Below are 19,032 nucleotides of genomic sequence, written 5' to 3'. Positions count from 1 at the left end.
TCCTGTTCTGTTTGAGCTAAGAACAATCACACATTTATTAGCTATATGTAGGCTTCATGGCTAGTGTCACAATATTCTGGATAGTTTATAAGGTCACACAATCCACACAGTGAAGAGGCCTCGGGAGGAAAACGTGAGTGGCTCGCGGATAACCGCTTGCCTCGGCACGTTCTCACACCCCAACAGCTTGCTCCCAGCTTCCTCACCGCTCAGAACCAGCGCTCTGCCTCTTTCCTTTTCGCCCAAGACCTCATTTTGTTAATGAAGGCTCGCTTTACAAAAATATAGTTCCAATCCAATAAATGTTATCTCCAGCATATGGAGTGACAAAAAGGGATCTTCATAAAGGGCACTTATACTCTAAAATTTGGGGCATCTTCCTAAACTCTTGACACTAATTATTGGCAGGGACTCCAGAATCTTCCAGGAAGCAACTTCTTATTCCAATGACAAGCCCAAGGCAAATGGGACTCTAAGCCTGAGCAATCCAATCACTGTCTTTTTTTTTTTAAGTACATAGTGTTTAATATAAGGCACATTTCCAAAAGAAAAACACTACCTAGTCTATAATAAAATTACATTTGTCTTGGGTAAAGTAACAATGCTTACAGTGTAAGAACATTAAGTAGTTGTAGGAAACCTCATATGAGAATTCTATCCTACTGCTATTAGTAACTTCCTCAAGAACTAAGAGTAAATTTTTGCAACGGAACAATTTTTCTTCTTGGAAATGACACTAACAGCAGTAGCGAGAAAACAGAAGCTCTAAATTTTGTTTACAGTCTATTTCTAATCCCATCCATAAATGGATTTATTAGATTTGCAAACTTTTAAAACACATAACTATCTTCTGTTCTTGGACTGAGCAGAAAGAGAAAAGCTACCAAGGATGAAGAAGTCAGCCTCCCAAGATTCCAATGTAACAATGACTAAGTCAAAGGAAGCGGTCCTGCCTTCCCCTTTTAGCCAAGAAAGTGGACTCATGTTAGAGCAAAAATAAAAGGAGGGGACAATTCTCTGCAGATGGACTCTTTCCTTGTTTGGTGACCAAGTGAGAGAAAAAAAAACCAGAAAGCTCTGACTTCTATTCCAATGTCCACTTACGTATCATATAACCATAAATTACACTGAGGTCTATGAACCAAACAAGAAAAACCAGTCCATTAGTACTATAATAACTCTGACAACATTGAATATTTATGTAGCACTTTGTAATTTTTAATATACTCCCCAATTTATCTGGGCTTTTTTTTAAACCACATGTTAAGTGAAGAAAATTACCATATATGAATCCTCCTTTCATAACTTAAGAATGACAGGTCTAAACCATTCTAAATAACAAACAGTACCTTCATTTTTCAATGAAAGCATGGATAGCAACATCAACATAGATAACTTAATAGTTGACAATTTAGTTCTTTTAAATTATTTCACTATGTCCTGATAACCATCCATTGGATTTCTAGTATTTTAGGGTTTGTCTGTTATTCATTGATTCAACAATGAATATTATTTTATATTCTTTCAATAAATATTATGTGCTGAACACTGCAGTAGGTAAAACAGAAATAATTTCAGCCCTCAGATGATTTAGGAGGGAGACATATTTGATAATCATTACATACATAAAATTCTAAATTGTAATTAATATAGTGAATAATTTTAATCACTTTAATCACAATTACTATCATGAATTAATAATTATAAAAGATCATAACACAAAAGGCCCCTCTGAAGAAGTGGCATTTAGGCTAAAACCTGATAGATAAGTAGGGGTTGGAGGGTTATTATTAATTATAGCTCCCTATAAAGACTTTTGAGACTTTTTCTCTAACTCCTCCTCCCCCATAAAGTATCAACACCAAATATATCTGCATATTTGTGTGTATGCTATATAAATATATACACACACACACATATACACATATATGTATACATATATACACACAAACATATACAGGGTCCGGCATGAATAATGCCCCTTTATATTATAAAATCTTTTATTACAAAAATCATAAGCATGTAATTCTGTAACATAACGATATCACATTCAAGCACACCATATGACATTTTAGGTTACATGTTCAAATTGCTGTCTATCTCATGGTACCCTACCAACCACACTCAAGCAGGCATTACTTCTACAGGACCCTGTATATATCTGTACTTTATACATGAGAATTAGTGGTAAAACATAAACCAATATTAGCCTGTGGTTTGATTATTTCAATTTTTCCATAATGTTTGGCAGACTTTATAGAAACAGATTAAGAGAGAAACTACCAACTAGCCAAACTCACTTTGTGATGTCTTCAACCAGCTTGGAGAGTCCACCATTTAAAGCTAAGTCTAATGGCGTGGCACCCTCTTCATTAGGTAAAGCCAAGGCCTGAACTCCCCCTGGGAGACACATGAGAAACTGGGAAAGCTTAGGCAGGCCCCATCTCACAGCGAGGTGTAGAAGAGACTCTCTGTGAAGGCTCCCTGAAAAGAAGACAAACATATGAGTCCCTCTGTTTACAAATTTTGTCTCATACATCTTATCAGAGACCCTGTATTAGACACAATAAGAATAGGGGAAGGACCCATCGAGAGCATCCAATCCAAACACCTCATTTTACAAATGTGGAGAGATCAGTGATTTATCCAAGGTCAGGAAGCTGGTAGGTGCTATGGTCAGGTCCATTCATTGCTGGTACGATGTTCTTTCCGCACACTATGGTGCATGTCTGCATCACCTTTCACTCTCATGCAGTAAAACAAGTGCTAGGAACAGGCCACCGTCTGGAAACAGACAGTCAGGGGAGATGGTGCTACTCCAGCGGGGCAGGCTCTCAGAGGCAATGCTGGAAAGCAGCTTCGCTTCCATCCTCTGTCCCTGGAGGCGCTCTCTCCCAATGAGAAACTGGGACAGAAATGGGTCTCACACGTCCAGAGAAACGGAGACCGTGGTCCCCCTCCAACGTCGTCCATTAGATCTGTAGGATTATTTCAATGCTGCCAAAGCCACCCCAGCTCCTGGTTGATCTGCGTGTCTTGGTTTCATTGTGGTGTTTGCTGCTCTATATTGTGGTGGTTTCCTAACTGTATCATCTTACAGGTTAAGGGGGTCCTCGAAGTTTTGTATTCCTAACATCCAGCATCCAGTTTCGCAAACTGAAGTCATTTGATATTTGTGGAGTTGAATAGCAATTGACTGTCAGAATCTCAAGCATTTGTGTATGTTTAAATTGCCTGATTTGTATAGAGTTTGTACACCTGTTTTTCTACAGCAATGACCCGGTGCCTGGGACACAAGTGGCCCATGATACACATTACATTGGAAATATGTAAAAGAACAAATTTGCATTAAAAAGGCACTTTACATTTTTTTTGAGAAGTTAGGCCTGTGAACTCCATAGACATCAAGACACACCTTAAAACAAGCCTAATCTTAACAAACTAAACACAAAAATTCTAACATTCATGACCTGTTGGATTAAGCATGCTGTAACAATGTGAGTTACACACACCCCACAGGTGAGCAACGTTACTGGCTGTGTTTGTAATCTGAAAGAGATCCAGACAACACTGCATCACACTGGGTGACAGCCCGGAGGGGCAGGGGCTGGTCTGTCTTTTCTCCTAGCACAGTGCCTGGCACACCTTATATGCTCTATAAATATTTGCTTATTGAGTAAATGAATAAATGACTAATGGCTCTTTCCCTGGTGAGCACCCATGGAAGTCAGTTTTTAGTAACTATAGAAGTTTGGACCCACAGCTGCTATTTGGAGCATCTCTCATCCTTAGTTCCGCCTCTGACATCTCTTGACTAAATTCAGAACACAAAATGCATACTACTGCACACAACTTAGACACCGAGGACATAAACCACCTACTTCTCCACACTGCTTACTGTCCACATTACTGTGATGTTACTATCCCATTGTCTCAGTAGCATAACTTTACTACTCCATTTACTTACCCAGGCAAATAACTGACTGTTCCCTCTGGGAACTTCCTTTAAGGCACATCAACTCTTCAACAGATAGTTTCCAAGCCCAAAACCAATGTTCATTATATCATCATCCATACTCAACCCTAACCAGACTCCCCTCCCTGCCCATCACCCCTCCCCAATCAACCCTCCCCTGCACTAAAAGACTCTCATGAAACCAAACTTCAAGTTCTCAGTAAATTCCACTTTTGCCTTACCCACTGGAGACTCTGCTAAGGATCTGTGGAGGCGGAGTTCTCCCTTACCACAGCATGCACCAAACTCAGCACTGTCTTACTAGCAGGTGGTGGGGATGCTACTTGGGAAGCCAGCAGCCAACAAAGCCTTAGAGCGAAACAACCAGGAAATACTTCACTACACATGGATATAAAAGAAAACTGCTTAGCTTACATTTTTAATCCATCTATACTGCTATTTCTATATCCAGATCAGTGAACATAAGGCCTTATATTTTAAATATGTAAATGAGCGCTCCCAGTGAAATGACACTAACTTCACTGTGTATTTGCTCCATCGTCCATCTGTGTGACACAGCACAGTCTCCCCAAGTGAGGCAACCTCTGAAATGACAAAACATCTCAAAACAGAGAAGGTGGTATACCCCCACCAGACATTTTAATGTACTTGATATCTTCAAAAGAGTTATATTGGCTATTAAATAGCTTACCGTTAATTATTTTATCCTTTAAACTTTGAAGGATTTAAGACTATTTTATTGGAAAGTAGGGTTTTTACTCCTAGCAGATTCCCAACAAGGCATGTTTGATAACACTTCCATTTGTTTCCTTCTTAAATAATAACCAGGAAAAGGGTTGTTAGGATCAGGTAACAAAACACACTCACACAGGCACACTCTCCAACGCGGCTGTCGGCATGAGGCTGCAACCAGCCACCGGAGGATGGAATTTCTAAGTCATCAATCCCAGTCTGAATCTGTTGAGAATGTCCCACAGTTATACAGGAGACAAGTTCCTTCCAAGAAAAATATGACCAAAAGGGAACATCTAAACCTTTTGCATTCCCTTTAAACAATACCATTGATAAAGGTAACTATGATGTCAATCATGTCAATGGTAACCCCTGCAGGGCCTGGGACGATGTCCTGAATACCCTCCAACCTCAGGTGCAGTTCACTGGATTCAGGCTGACCCACAGAGGGGGTGTGAGGAGAAGTTGTTTCCTCCACCAGAGTCTCCCAGGCCTGTGCTGCTGGCCCAGCTCCCTGGTCTCCCCTCTCTGGCTCCCGTCCTCACATCTTGTTCAATGGGAGAGAACTGCCCTCTCACCCCCTCCCCCTGACCTCCCTCCTTCCAGAATCTACCCACTTCCTGGTGAGATGGGAAGGCAGGGGAAGGGAGATCTTCTAATGTTTGAAGAAAAAAATAAAAAGCTGGACACAATGTTTTAAGAGTGTGCTTTCTCATTCAGTATAAAAGTTCAGAGTGCAGAATCAGGCAAACAGCTTGAAATAGGAATCATGACATATATAAATTATTCTGCTGGTTACAGAGTTTCTACGTCTTAACAGCAGTCAGGAAACCAAGCTTTGAGAAGGGGTTTTCACAATTTGGCAGAGGTGGAGGTGTTCAATCAAATCTTTTTTTTTCCCCAAATAAATCTCTTCCTCTTTAGCTGGAGTAATTTGAAGAAATTGTCACTACAACAGAATTACAAAGAATTGCTCTAATGGCAAACATTAAAAGGTACAACCTGCAACATCCTGGGAGCAAAACGACCCAGACACAAAGAGAAACTGATCAGGCTGCGTCATTCAGCCTGCATGCCATCGGCCCTACGAAGAGGCTCCTCTGCCCCAGCAGGGAAGGAGGCTCAAGTCTGTGCCCCTCACGCTGCCATTCCTCAGGTTTTCTGACTGGAAAATGAGCTGTCACATCAAAGAACCAAGGTCCTCAGACTGGTCATTCCTGCCCTGGATTTTTCAGGATAAGGATACTTTTCAGCACACACCAAGAGACCTTCCAGAGTGCTCGCGACCCAAGAGCAGACTGGCCACACAATGTGGTTATTACTGAAGGAAAGTGATTTTATTAACTGCTCAGCCCAAATTTAGGGTCATTATCATACCTCTATAAGGTTTGACTATGCCTTTCAATTAGCAAAAAATCAGGTTGGACGATTGGAAAATAAATTACCAAACCCTCATGAACTCACATTCATTACTGGAGATAATATAAACTAGTACAATCAGTTTGGAAAACAGTGCCAGAGGGAAGCAGAGGTGGGGAAGCAGAAGGAGGCAGGGCGGAGATAAACGGTGAGAGAGGAGGCTTGGCTTGGGGGGTGAACACACAGTGCCGCGTACAGGTGACGTGCCGTAGAACTGTACACCTGAAACCTATATAATTTTATTAATCAATGTCACCCCATTGATTATCTGTATATATATAATTTATATATATATAAAGACATATATAAATTATTCTGCTTGTTACAGAGTTTCTGAGTCTTAACAGCGGTCAGGAAAACAAGCTTTGAAAAGGGGTTTAGAAAAGGTTTAAAGAAGAGAGAAACTGATATCTCATGGCTGAGCAATTCCATTCCTACATAAAAAACCTAGTGAGGACTGTATATTTTACACATCAGAAAACATACCCAAAAATGTAAAATGCTTAACAATCAAAGTGCTCTGAATGTCCATCAACAGACTAACTTGTGGTATAATCATACACTAGCATGCTAACAAAAATAAAAATGAATTACAGACTCACATAGAAAGAACTAAGAAATATAATGTTGAAGAGCAAAAGTCATAAAAGAATATACAGAATACATTTCAATTACTATGAAGTTTAAAAAGTGAAAACTAAACCATATTACTTATGTATATATAAGGAGTAAAACAAAAAATAAAGCAAGGACATGGTTACTATAGGAGTCAGCATAATACTTCTGAGCGGGAAAGAGGGAATGTGAGGAGGAAAATATGTGGCGCAGTGGTGCTCCTGGAGCTCAACAGTATCTGTGTGTCTCTTCCCATCAACGCCCCCCGCCCCCAACCAAAACACACAGTTGTGTTCCAGATTCTCCCCAGAACACCTGACACAGAATTTCTGGGGCGGGGTCCAAGCATCAATCTTTTCTGAAGATTCCCAAGTGATTCTTATGCAAAGTCAGGGTTGGGATCCCCTACCTTAAATAAATAAGTGGTTAACAAAATACTCATCTATGCTTTCTTTTTGTACCTCTGTCTTCCCAATCAAAGATCTCTTAAGTAAAAAGTTTCAACAATGAATAAGAACAAAAAAATAATAATGTTTGCAACCTTTCTAATTGATTTTTTAGAGGGGGGGTTAGGGGAGAAAAGAGAGAGACATTGATTTGTTGTTCCACTTATTGATGCATTCATTGGTTGCTTCTTGTATGTGCCCCAAACAGAGATCAAACCCACAACATTGGCATATCAGGACGATACTCTAACCAACTGAGCTACCCAGCCAGGGTTGTTTGTGACTCTTGCAAGTTATTTTAAATTCACATTACTTGCTGCTAAGCCAGAATACAGCCTCAAACATTGAGGAAAATATTAAAAACTATTAATGTATTTAAAAATATAAAAAAATTAAATTAAAATGTGATGGGGACAATAATCTAAAAGCAAATGATATTTTTAAACACAAGTTATTCAGAAGTAGTTCTATTGTACTTTGCAGGGTTTAGTATTATAGCTCCTATATTTAGTTTTATATCTCCTGAGTGAAGTCATTAAAATATGTTCAGCACTATTGCCCTGACCAGTGTGGCTCAGTTGGTTGGACAGTGTCCCTCAAAACGAAGTGTTACCAGTTCAATTCTCAGTAGGGGCACGTGCTTGGGTTGCGGGTTCGGTCCCTGGTCAGAGCGTGTATGAGGGGCAACTGATCAATGTTTCTCTCTCACATCCATGTTCGTCTCCCTGCCTTTCTCCCTCCTTTTCCTACTCTCTCTAAAAAATTAATAAATAAAACCTTTTTCAAAATGTATTTAACACTGTAAGTTGATGAACAATTTTTGTTTAATTCACATAAATCCAGTTCATTAAAATAAGTTCTGCTCTGGTTTCCAAAGCCACATGTATATAACCATGAAGAAGCTCCACTTTTTAACCTGACCCTTTCTCCTTTCTGTCCATCCACCTCATCCTTCATCATTAAGGCTTTAAGACATCAGGTCAAATTTTGGTTAGTATCAAGCTATCTTAGGAAAAAGCCTCAGGTCTGTCGATCGCAGAGACAGAGTTCTGGTCAAGCTAAAGATAACATCAGCCAAAGAACCATGACCCTACAAATCACCCTCATGAAACCAGACAGAGCAATGCTATGGCTGATACCATGACCTGATACAGTGATCAACTACTCCCTAGCCTGCCCCAACCAATCAGTAGAGCTCACAACCCCGGCTCCTTCAGCCCCCATGATGAATGATTTTTCCCCTATATAACCCATCTCCTGGAAGTCATCAGGGAGCCAGGTCTTTAAGCATTAGCTCACCTGTGACTCTGGGCTTGGCACCATTTCCTCAACTAATAAACCTGTGCTTTATTTGCTACAGACTCCTGTTCACATTTAGTTGGGCTTCGGTGCATGTAGGTCCATTAACACTGCATGCCAGGCCCTGTGGACACAGAGATGGACATGATCCTTGTCTTTAAGAAGCACGCAGTCAGCCCACTTTTGTTCAGAGTAAAATTAATTCCTGGCCCATGAAATCACTGCCTGATGACTACAGTTCTAGGCGTGACACAAAGGGAGTGAATTGAAATAAGGAAACCATGTGACTTACAAGAAAGCTGCTCTGCAAGTTAATTCAACCTACATCATGTATCATGATTTCAAATTTTAAAGATGTTTACAAAATACCAAAATGATAAGTAAAAGCAAAGAGAATGAAAAAAATTACCATAATGTACATGGAGAGTTGAAGAGAGAATCTAGCATAAGCATCACACACAATCTCATGTTTTTTCAGAACTCTCAAAGAGAATGGAAGGAGGGGTCACGTCTACAGCAGCTTCCATTTAGATAGTCTAGCTGGGGCCTCGGTGTGTGTATAAACAATCCAGCCTTCCACATGCGACCTGAGGTTGGTGACTCCAGTATAGGAATTACAAATATAAACATACTCATAGGAAAGATATGGAAACAGGACGTCTCGTGGAGCATGACACCAACATGGCAGGTGTGACTGGGTCATAAAGCCGAAAGGTAGAGGATAAGTGAAACCAGCGTAATGGCAGGTTTTAGTTTCCTGAATCTTCTTTTCTGCATTGGATGCATTTGGGACACTCAGATGACAAGCATCCCTGACTGACAAAAGTCTGGGAAGACACCAATCACACTCACAATCATTCCAGAAAACTTGCATTGTGATATACAATGCAGGAAGGCACTTTATGGATTTTACATCTCATGTGGGTCGGTTACCTTTTATTTTACCTTGAAACACTAAAACGTCCTTATCAGAATTCAAAGATGGCAATCTAATTTCTGGCCTTCACATTTCCAGACTGAATTGTAAAATATGGGCATCTACGTGAGATATTGAGAATCCAGACACAGACACAACACTGTGAAGTGCAAAGGGGAAGAGGCTAAAGGGGTGACATGTCTGGATTTGAACACTTACAGAGATGAAGCGTTGAGCAGGCCACTTAGTTCTCAAGTTTTAAGTTGCTTGATCTGTAAAAGGAAGGTGAAATCTGCCTAGCCTTCCACCCGGAATTGTCAGGGGGCTGTAATAAAAATATTGCATGGGACAGAGTTCTCAAGAACTAGGAAAGCCCGTATTGGGAAACTTATCAGTCATATACATTTGCCTGATCTTTTAATATAGAAATATAATGAACAGTCACTAAATTGATATGTAGTATATTTGAAAACAGATTTCCTCTGGTTATAATTGAAAAGCATAATTTAAAGGAACTAGCTGTCTGCTTAGGAGGCACTGTAATTGCATCAGTGTAAAACACCAGATGTGCCATTAAGACAAATGTGCTGCAGCCCATGCCTCCGGCGGCCGTTGGGCGCCATCAGCCGCAATTATGCCATACACCCTTTCCAGACTGTGCAACGAATTTTTTCATTTGTTAATATTTCTTCAAGGCTATGATTTGTATCCACCATTCATGCCTTCATTAGATATTTGCTGACAGCCTAAACACACCAGGCATTCTCTGCTCTCCCCTCATGCCACAGGCACCCGTGACCCACCAGGAGCCTTGTTCTGATTCGGAGACAAATGAAATACAATGCAATCTAATTGTATTATTGACAAGTAGAAAAAGTGTTGATTCCTCATATCTTGGAAATGGCCTTTTGAAATCTGCAGTGTGAATCTAACATCAAGCACAGCCAGGAAACTGGCCACTCACCTACAACTGGGCAAGGTGCGCTCACTGCCTTTGCACTGAAAGCCAGGCTGCAAGTCCAAAGGCTCAGATGGGGGAATATTAAACTCTGTCGAGATGAGCTACAACTTCAGTTGATGGAGGAAAAAGTATCCTCTTCCTTAAGTTCAATTCTTTATTGAGTTCTTTACTGCCAGAAGAGCTTTTCCTTAAAAAAGAAAAGCTAGCCCTGGCTGGTGTGGCTCAGTTGGTTGGAGCATCATCCCGCAGCTGAAGGTTGTGGGTTTGATTCCCAGTCAGGACACATAGCTAAGCTGCAGGTGCACTCCCCAGTCCGGGCACCGATATCCAGTCTGGGAGCACACAGTAGGCAACTGATCAATGCTTCTCTCTTGCAATGATGTTTCTCTCTTTCCCTCCCCTCTCTCTAAAAGCAAGGAAAAAGAAATTCCTTGGGAGAAGATAAAAGAAAGAAAAGCTAAAAAAGGGATGGAAGACAGAGAAAAGATTTTTAAATTAAAGATTTAAAACTTCACAAATGATGCAGATTTGTGTGCATGTGCATGGCTAAGGGCTGTGAAACAATTTTACCAATTTGCCATTGAACCAATTTTAAAGGACAGTCCGTCTATCACTAGCACTTATCCAGTGGGTTACCCTAGCAACTGAAGGAATATAATACCAGTTTGAAATGTCAGAAAAGAAAGTATGGTGATATTTATCCCTTTAGATACTACCCAAAATGATAGAAAGCTAGAAAGTAATACAGAATATATATATACAACTGCTTGAAATATGTCAAGATTTCCAAGAAAAATATAAAACCCTAGAATAGTCAATACCCAAAATGTATTAATTTTAAAACCCCTCAGGAAAAGTTTTTCAAAACCTGGAAATTTGTATTTTGTAATAAATCTGTCCTTTATGGGTTTCCTACCCAGTGGTGTTTCAGCTGATGCTATTTTAAACTTGCTGTCCAGTACAAAGTTTGAGGACAGAAAAACAAAGATGACATTTCACATGGTGTGCGGGCCAAGTCTCATAATTCAATGTGCCATCCTCTGACAAGACCTGGAACACAAAGTCGGGGCCAACCAACTGAGCCGTGTTCCTGGGCTCTATTTTATTTCTATTTCTACAGGCAGCAAATGGTATTCAAGGATAAAAACACCCACCAAGCTCCATTTCAAGCGTTAAAAAAGTTTTGTTTCTTACTAGTTACAGATCTCTCTCCTCTATTCAAAGAAAGATAGACAGATATTTTCCTCGGTCAGACATTGCTGGCCCACACATTCCCTTCTCCTGTTGCCTAGAAAGAAGGTGATGGTTTCGGGTATGTGGCTCGAAACAAGACGTAGATGTCACAGAAATTTGGCAGTTCCCACAGAGTCTTTCGTAATGAACTGTTACTTCTCACTTAATGGCTTTTTCTGCAGATAAGAAGAAATATTATGACTGCTCTTAAACTCCTTAAGAGAACACTAAACCATCAAGACACATTTTAGCAGTTACTGAGTAACCTCTCCTTTTACAAACTTTCTTCTGAAGTCCTTTCAGCCCTCTGCATGGCTTTCCTTTTTTCCGTTCTGAAGGGTAGAAAAACAAACATTCTCCTTCAAAGGGAAATAATGTATGAAGACTCTATTAATTAAAACAAAGCCTCACGCTAACCACCCTTCTTCTTAGTAACTGCATCATATTATATAACCTATACGTTTGGGGTCTGTGACAAGGTTTCTACTTTTCCTTTGAGTTTGCTATTCATTACACCATGACTTGTTTTTGCAAAGATACTCTACTTGGTCTTGCCCTTATCATATGGGTTCTACAACTAAAAAACCATTTCTCTAATTTCTGGATTCAAGTTTAAATCTGTTGTGGTTGCTATAACTCCTTTGATGTTACTTGCACAATATGTGATCTTTGGAATCAGTAATTAAAATCATTAATCCTCTAAGCCACCTTCAGTAAATCCTACTAGTTCCAACAATTAATTTTCCTTGGGGATAGCTCTCCAACCAATCAAACGTTTAAAGAATGAAAAGTTGTCTTTCTAAATACATCAGGTGTGTTTAACTTTATGCCCAAGACAGCCCTGCAGAAAAGTTGCAAAAGCTCAGTTGGCTTACCCTAAATACTTCTTCAATTCATAGAATTAATTATAAAGGCAGGAGGAAAGGTTAACCCCTTAAAATTGATAAAACAATCTAACAAACTTTTCTTTGTTTTACTAAAGGCTTTAACGTTTGCCCTGCAGATTTAATTCATGATACTGCCTTTCTTAAATGTTCTCCCCATGAGAAGAAAATGGTAATGATGAGATGGAGGTGCTAGCTGATGCTATGGTGATAATCACTTTGCAATATGTACATGAATCAAATCAACACATTGTATACCTTGAAATGATACAATGTCATATGCCAATTTTATCTCAAAATATGGACAAAACAGATCTTGTTATGGTTTTATAATTGGTATAATGAAGACTTCCATCTCTTCTACAACAATGAACTTCAGCCTATAAGGAGATTTTTGAACATATGAACCACTTTTACCTAGATAACTGCGAAAAAGTCCACATCAGTTTTTCAAAATAATAGTAATTTACTTTGGCAAAAAAAAAAAAATCTTGAATCTGCAAATCGTTGTTGTATATTGGTTTGTAAGCATAAATATTATGAAGGTCTCCATATGAAATTTTTAAGGGGGTTTTTTCCCCCTTAAATCAGAAAGTATAAACAGGACAAGCTCTACCTCTCCCATTGGGAGAGGAGCTACTATGTTCCCAGAGGCAATGCTATTAGTCCTCCTAGATGTCATCTGGAGACCCTTTGGGCTCTTTCCTCAAGTATCAGCCTCCCCAGTGGAGATGGAAAGTTTGGTGCTTGCCAGCCATGTCAAGCGTCTGGGAACACAAGTGAAGGAAAGTAATTCAGCTGAGCTGGAAGGGAAGGCTTTAACTCAAAAGTTTTCCAAGCACCAATGGACTAAAACAGAATATTTTATCCTAGTTAACCTAATTTTCAAAAGTATGTCAATCTCTGAGAGAAGATTCCTGTCCAAAAAACAAACAAGCAAAAACCCCAAACAAGAACAAGATAAATTATGAAATTTTATTAAATAATTATAAGTATTCAAAGATTTGCTACAAATTTGGGGTCTTGAAACCCCCTGCAAAAGCTTTTATTGTGAAAGCTTCTTTACATAAAAAAAATGGGTTTAATTTTACAAAATAGAAATCCAATTTTATTTATGGCACAAAATTAAATAAAACCCAGGACATTTCCTTCCCTAGAACACATAATGAAGTTGCATTGTGAGTAATGATGGGTAACATGCAGGGCCAAGAGAGGCTCTGCTTTTCTTTAAGAGACACACAGTCCGTCCTGACTCTGGGCTTTCTCCAGGATCTCTGGCCTTCCTGATAACTCTCAGTGACTACACAGGGGGAAACAAAGGACTTATTATAAAATGCACGGATAGACAGTAATGCTTCAGTCAGACTTCCATGTCAAAATCATTACAGAGATCAATATTCATTTATTAACATCCATTTATACTCCACAAAAAAAAGCATAAATAAATAAACAAACGCAAAGAAGTTTTAATAAGTGTGAATAGTGAAGCTTTACATAGCTTTTGGATAAGTATTAGTAGAAATAATTACTGGGAAAAGAAATCTTTTTTCTACTTATGATGTCCTTTCCACTAACATATGACAAATTCCAGAGGGCCCCATGCCTCAGTTTATTTCTTTTTTTGTTACAATAACCCACTTATGTTGAAGATAAGCAACATTAATGAAGTATGTACACTAGAAAAAGATGCATTGAGCATAAAGAGATTCTAAACGGCTTAGAATAAAACTCTACTAAATTAGAGAGATCAAGATGTCAACATTCCCCCTCCCATCAAAGCACCAAATACACAGCTGTACATAGAGAAATTCCCTGAGGGAAAAGCAGAAACTACCCGAATAACTACTATATGTCGGGTAAATGAGAAGATGTGCACATTGAAACAAGTAGGGAAAGCTGAAACACACTTTCATAAACCCCATCCCAGCACAGAACCCACAACTCCTGGATTCTCCCTAAGTAGCAAAGGTTTGGATCGCACATCTAGTACCCCAACTTTTATGGCTCCCAACTGAGGGCAGCCCCCCACCCAATCATTTAGCTCTGAAAGCCAAAGGGGCTGGTATCCATGTGTCCCACAGGACTATCACAAACAAAGAAGCAGTTCTTAATGGTCACACAGGCATGCACAATGGCTGTCTCCCCAGGTCTCAGTGTAGAGGGAGCAGGCAGAAACACCTATCTCCCAGTCTTTCCCTGGAAAGGATTTGACTGCATACAAACCATTGCCTGAGGGTTCAGTTTCTAATTAGCTGCATCTAGGGGCTGGCTGGACCCAGGAGCCAATGGGCACTTCTCCCCTCCTCACTCCAGCTCACTCCAACACTAAAGCAAGATCACCAGCATCTCTCTGGAAGAATCTTGTACACATGTCTGGTGCTACTCAAGGGACAGATTCCCAGATCACCTGGCTCTGATAGTCAATGGGGCTTTCATTCTCAAGGACTGTAGTGGGTAAAACAGCAGCTAATGGGTACACACATGAATACTCGCTAAAGCTACTCCTCCAAAGTTCAGCACAGAAGGGGAAAACAAACAAACAAAAAAAGCCTATCTCCCAGTTTTTCCCTGGAAAGGGTCTGACTGCATACTTTCCCAGCTTCTACCTTCTAATCAGTCCAGATCTAGGTGTTGGCTAAGATCCTCCCCTTTAGGGCACTGATGGGCCTTGGCACATCCTCAAGAACTGCAGGCCACTAAAAACAAAGACAATAACTTGAATAATCAGAAAGGTTTAAGTGGAACCAGGGGCTTGGGCTGATCGATGAGGCTCATCTCCTACACAAGACCAGTCTACTGGGTCTTCAGTCTGTCAAGACTGGGAGAGGTGCCTCCTTTATCTAATGCACAGAAACCAACTGAACATCAAAGAAAATGAAGAAACAGAATATGTTTCAAATAAAAAGACAAATCTCCAGAAACTGATTTTAATGAAATGAAGATAAGTGATTTATTTGATAGAGAGTTCAAAATAATGGTTATAAAGATGCTCACCAAGGTCAGGAGAGCAATGCATAAACAAAGTATTTCAATGGAGAGACAGAAAATATCAAAAAGCACCAAATGGAAATCATAGAGCTGAAGAATATAATCCCTGAAATGAAAAATACAATAGAAGGGTTTAACAGTAGAGTAGATTAGTGGAAGACAGGGTCAGCGAACTTGAAAGCTGTAGTGAAGTTCATCCATTCAAAGGAGCAAAAAGAAAGAGGAGTATTAATCCTATCCCTTAACAGTGGTGGTTCAGAGACGTTCCATTACAAGTCTAGGCTGCAGGCAATGTTACCTCAAATACTACAAGTTGTTCTTACAAGAAGTTTAAAAAAATTCCTAGAAATCTTAAAGGAATTGTTTACAATAATCAGAATTTTACTTCTTTCTCTGTAGCTTTATTTGTCCAGACCAATTGCAATTTGCTTTCCACATAAGTAACAAAATATATTCTCTATACATGAAAATCCATTTGTATACACACACACATCAACTTGTGTTGAGAACTTAGTATATTCAGACATTGTTTAGAAGCTTCACCATACATTATTCAATTTAACCACCACAAAAAACCAATGAAGTATTATTTTGCCTCATTTTAGAAAATACAACTTTGTGGCATCAGAACTAAAATAACTTGCCCGCGAGGTCTCAGCGCCAGGAAGCAGCAGGGCCAGGATTTGAACCTGGCTCCAGAGTACATATTCTTAATGACTGTGACACTAGAATTGTTCTCCCATAGAATACACCTCACCACAAGAAGGAACTGCTCCATTTTCCTCTCATAAAAATACATATACCTATATAAGTATAGCAGAGACATCAGAAAGGACCCCTTTGTGGCATAAGTCACCAAGGATATGGTAAACCAAAAGTCATGATAGATGTAGGCTTGGAAAACAAGAATACATCTCCACACAGCAAGGAAAATGGCAATAAGATGAACTTAACTACTTGAGGGTAACCCAGTGTTCTCTCAACTTACTTGATCACATGTCTCTATAAGCAAAAATAATCAAACATGCACTTCCAGCACCGATTGTGCATGTTATATATGTTGAGTCAGCTCCAAATCCTGGCAACCCTATGACTGAGTGATGTTCACAATGTCCTGTCTTCAATAGCCCTGCTCAGAAAATTGCATGCATGCACTATTGTCAATTCACAGATTAAATATTAGGAAATCTTAATTTATTTCTAAGTTTTGGGATAAAAAATAAATATCGCATATGGATAACATACATCCCGTTTTGGAGACTCTTAGTTTAAGCTCTTCGTGTATATTTATAATGTTCCGTACCTTCAATAATCTGCCACTTTACAAACTGAACCACTGCAGACGCCAAGCTGCTATGCAGAGGGAGTTGCTGGCGAGGGAAGAAGCCCTGGGACTGACCTGCACCTGCCTCTCTGTGAGCCTTTGAGGATCTTTACTTATGGTGAGAAATGACGCCTTTGAGGATCTTTACTTACGGTGAGACATTACGAAAGCTTTGAGTTCTTGTTAAAATGGATCTGCCTTCCAAGTAATAAAATGCCTCAAATATTATTGTTGGAATTTTTTAAAAGCCAGGAAACTTAAGAAAATGAAGCTCTTTAGCCAGAATATCTATAAAATAAGTGGAAAACTGTAACAGTGGGATAGCGTAACCCATCCCACCATTCTTTTGACATTGTTTCTGTAAGTGTTAACTCTGACTAATATGTAGCTGACAGATAAACAGCATGTTTGTATAAGAATCCTAGGAACTAATTTCAAAACACACAGACTCTGTCCTTCAGGCATCCAAGTTCCAGGAAATTTGCTGACCTTTAATTGAAGATCCAGGATGACGTGAAGCCAGGATGACGTGAAGCCAGGATGACGTGAAGCCAGGATGACGTGAAGCCAGGATGACGTGAAGCCAGGACGGCTGCACTAGGAGGACGTGCACCAGGCCATCACTTGCCTTATGGGAATGGACCGTGCACGTCTGCGTGTGGAGAACTTTTCAACCCCCTCCCTTGATCTCTTTGTTCTGGTCTCCTCTCCCTCCTTATAAAAACCTCTGCCTTCACTGAGAGGTGGAGATGGAATTTGTGACATGTAAGTCGCCCATCTTCCCAAGAGACGGGCTTTGTGGCATGAGCCCATCTTCCAGGTTGCTGGCACCTGAAAATGAACCACTTTCCATCATATTAGGACCTGCCTCTTTTGTAGTGGCAGGCAGCAGGATCTACTTTCAGTTACATACATATGCAAATGAATATATGTAAATATACATGTATATAATGAGTTAATATATGAATATATCCATGTATATATATGAATGTACATATGTGCATATAAACATAAATAGTTTCTTTGCCAGGAAACATTTTTTTCTCCTACATACAGGGGTGGGCAAAAGTAGGTTTACAGTTGTAATAAAAAGAAATAATACAATAATTAATAAATAATAATACAAGAATAAACACTGTTTTTCATGTACTCACAACGGTAAGCCTACTTTTGCCCACCCCTGCATGTATATGAAGGTCTAAGGGTACACCTTCATTTTATTCAACAAATAGTGCTTGAGTATCTGCTATGTCCCAAGCCCTTTGCTAGGTCCTTCAGGACAACAGAGAGCAGCACAGACACCACCCACTCCCTCAGGGAGCCACCCCTGCATGCATAGCCATCAGCTACCACCCGGGGCAGCACGCAAGAGTCAGACATGTGTTAAAGCTCAACTAGGCTTGCGATGCCTGTCATACAAGGTCTTAAGAAATAAGAAACATTCTTAAGTATCCAGGAGAATTTCTGTATAACCCTGATTAAAGGAAAGACACAGATCCTCTCTGATTGTAACTATCGTCTTATGGTTCTGTTTACAAAAATCATAACCCTTTACCTAGAGTAGTGCATTTAATGTTATCCATGATCAAATTTAAACCAACCTGTAACCAGATTTTATCACAAAGCAGGAACTCTTGAAAATACCATTATCCAACCACAAAACTAAAGTCATGGGAAGAATACAGAGAAGCAGCAATAGTAAATGTTGTGTTCAGTAAAATACTACAGAGCAACACCTCTGTAGTTTCAATAAAATTATGGAATTTGTATCAAGATAATAAGTATCTATTGAATAGTTTAGCCTCATTCCTAGCTTTTATACAATATCGTCTCCATTCACACAAATTCGAAATGGTTGGCATTTAGAGTCAATTCAGTCTTTTAGTAAACAGGAGGTATCCAGAGGTAACTCGAAAAGTTAGCACCAATAATATAATCTGAATGCTCACAGTGAAACTGATATTGTTAAAGATGTCAACACAATGGTTACATTTCTTTCATGGCCACATTTCTTTTCAACGTTTCCCAGAGTTAGCTGCACGCTCTTCATTGCCCGATGGCTCTCCCTCTTTGGAAACAGGCTGCAATACCCCCAACTCCCAGCAAGAAAACCTGCCAAGGGAAGGGGAGCCACAGCCCAAAGCAGCTGGCTCAAGAGCCTTCCACGAAGAGAAGTCCTTCCCCCCTGAGGCAGCTCTTCACCTCCTGGAAGGGAATAGCATCAACCAGCCCTGCGATG

General features: G+C 39.7%; 1 protein-coding gene across 1 annotated transcript in view; it reads right to left on the bottom strand.

Moving 5' to 3' along the window:
- ARHGEF28 (Rho guanine nucleotide exchange factor 28) overlaps positions 1-19,032 on the bottom strand; it is a 275,217-nt gene that overhangs the window by 145,996 nt on the left and 110,189 nt on the right. The window contains exon 5 of the mRNA XM_054578492.1: positions 2,301-2,484. Within this exon, the coding sequence (XP_054434467.1) occupies positions 2,301-2,484 (184 nt within the window). The remainder of the gene's footprint in view (positions 1-2,300; positions 2,485-19,032) is intronic.

Source organism: Pteronotus mesoamericanus, unplaced genomic scaffold, assembly GCF_021234165.1.
Source record: "Pteronotus mesoamericanus isolate MK-2021 breed Mesoamerican mustached bat unplaced genomic scaffold, CSHL_Meso_final contig_50, whole genome shotgun sequence".
In the NCBI taxonomy this organism is placed as follows: domain Eukaryota; kingdom Metazoa; phylum Chordata; class Mammalia; order Chiroptera; family Mormoopidae; genus Pteronotus; species Pteronotus mesoamericanus.
Note: the sequence above shows the minus strand (reverse complement) of the source record. Positions and strands in the feature narration are given on the sequence as shown.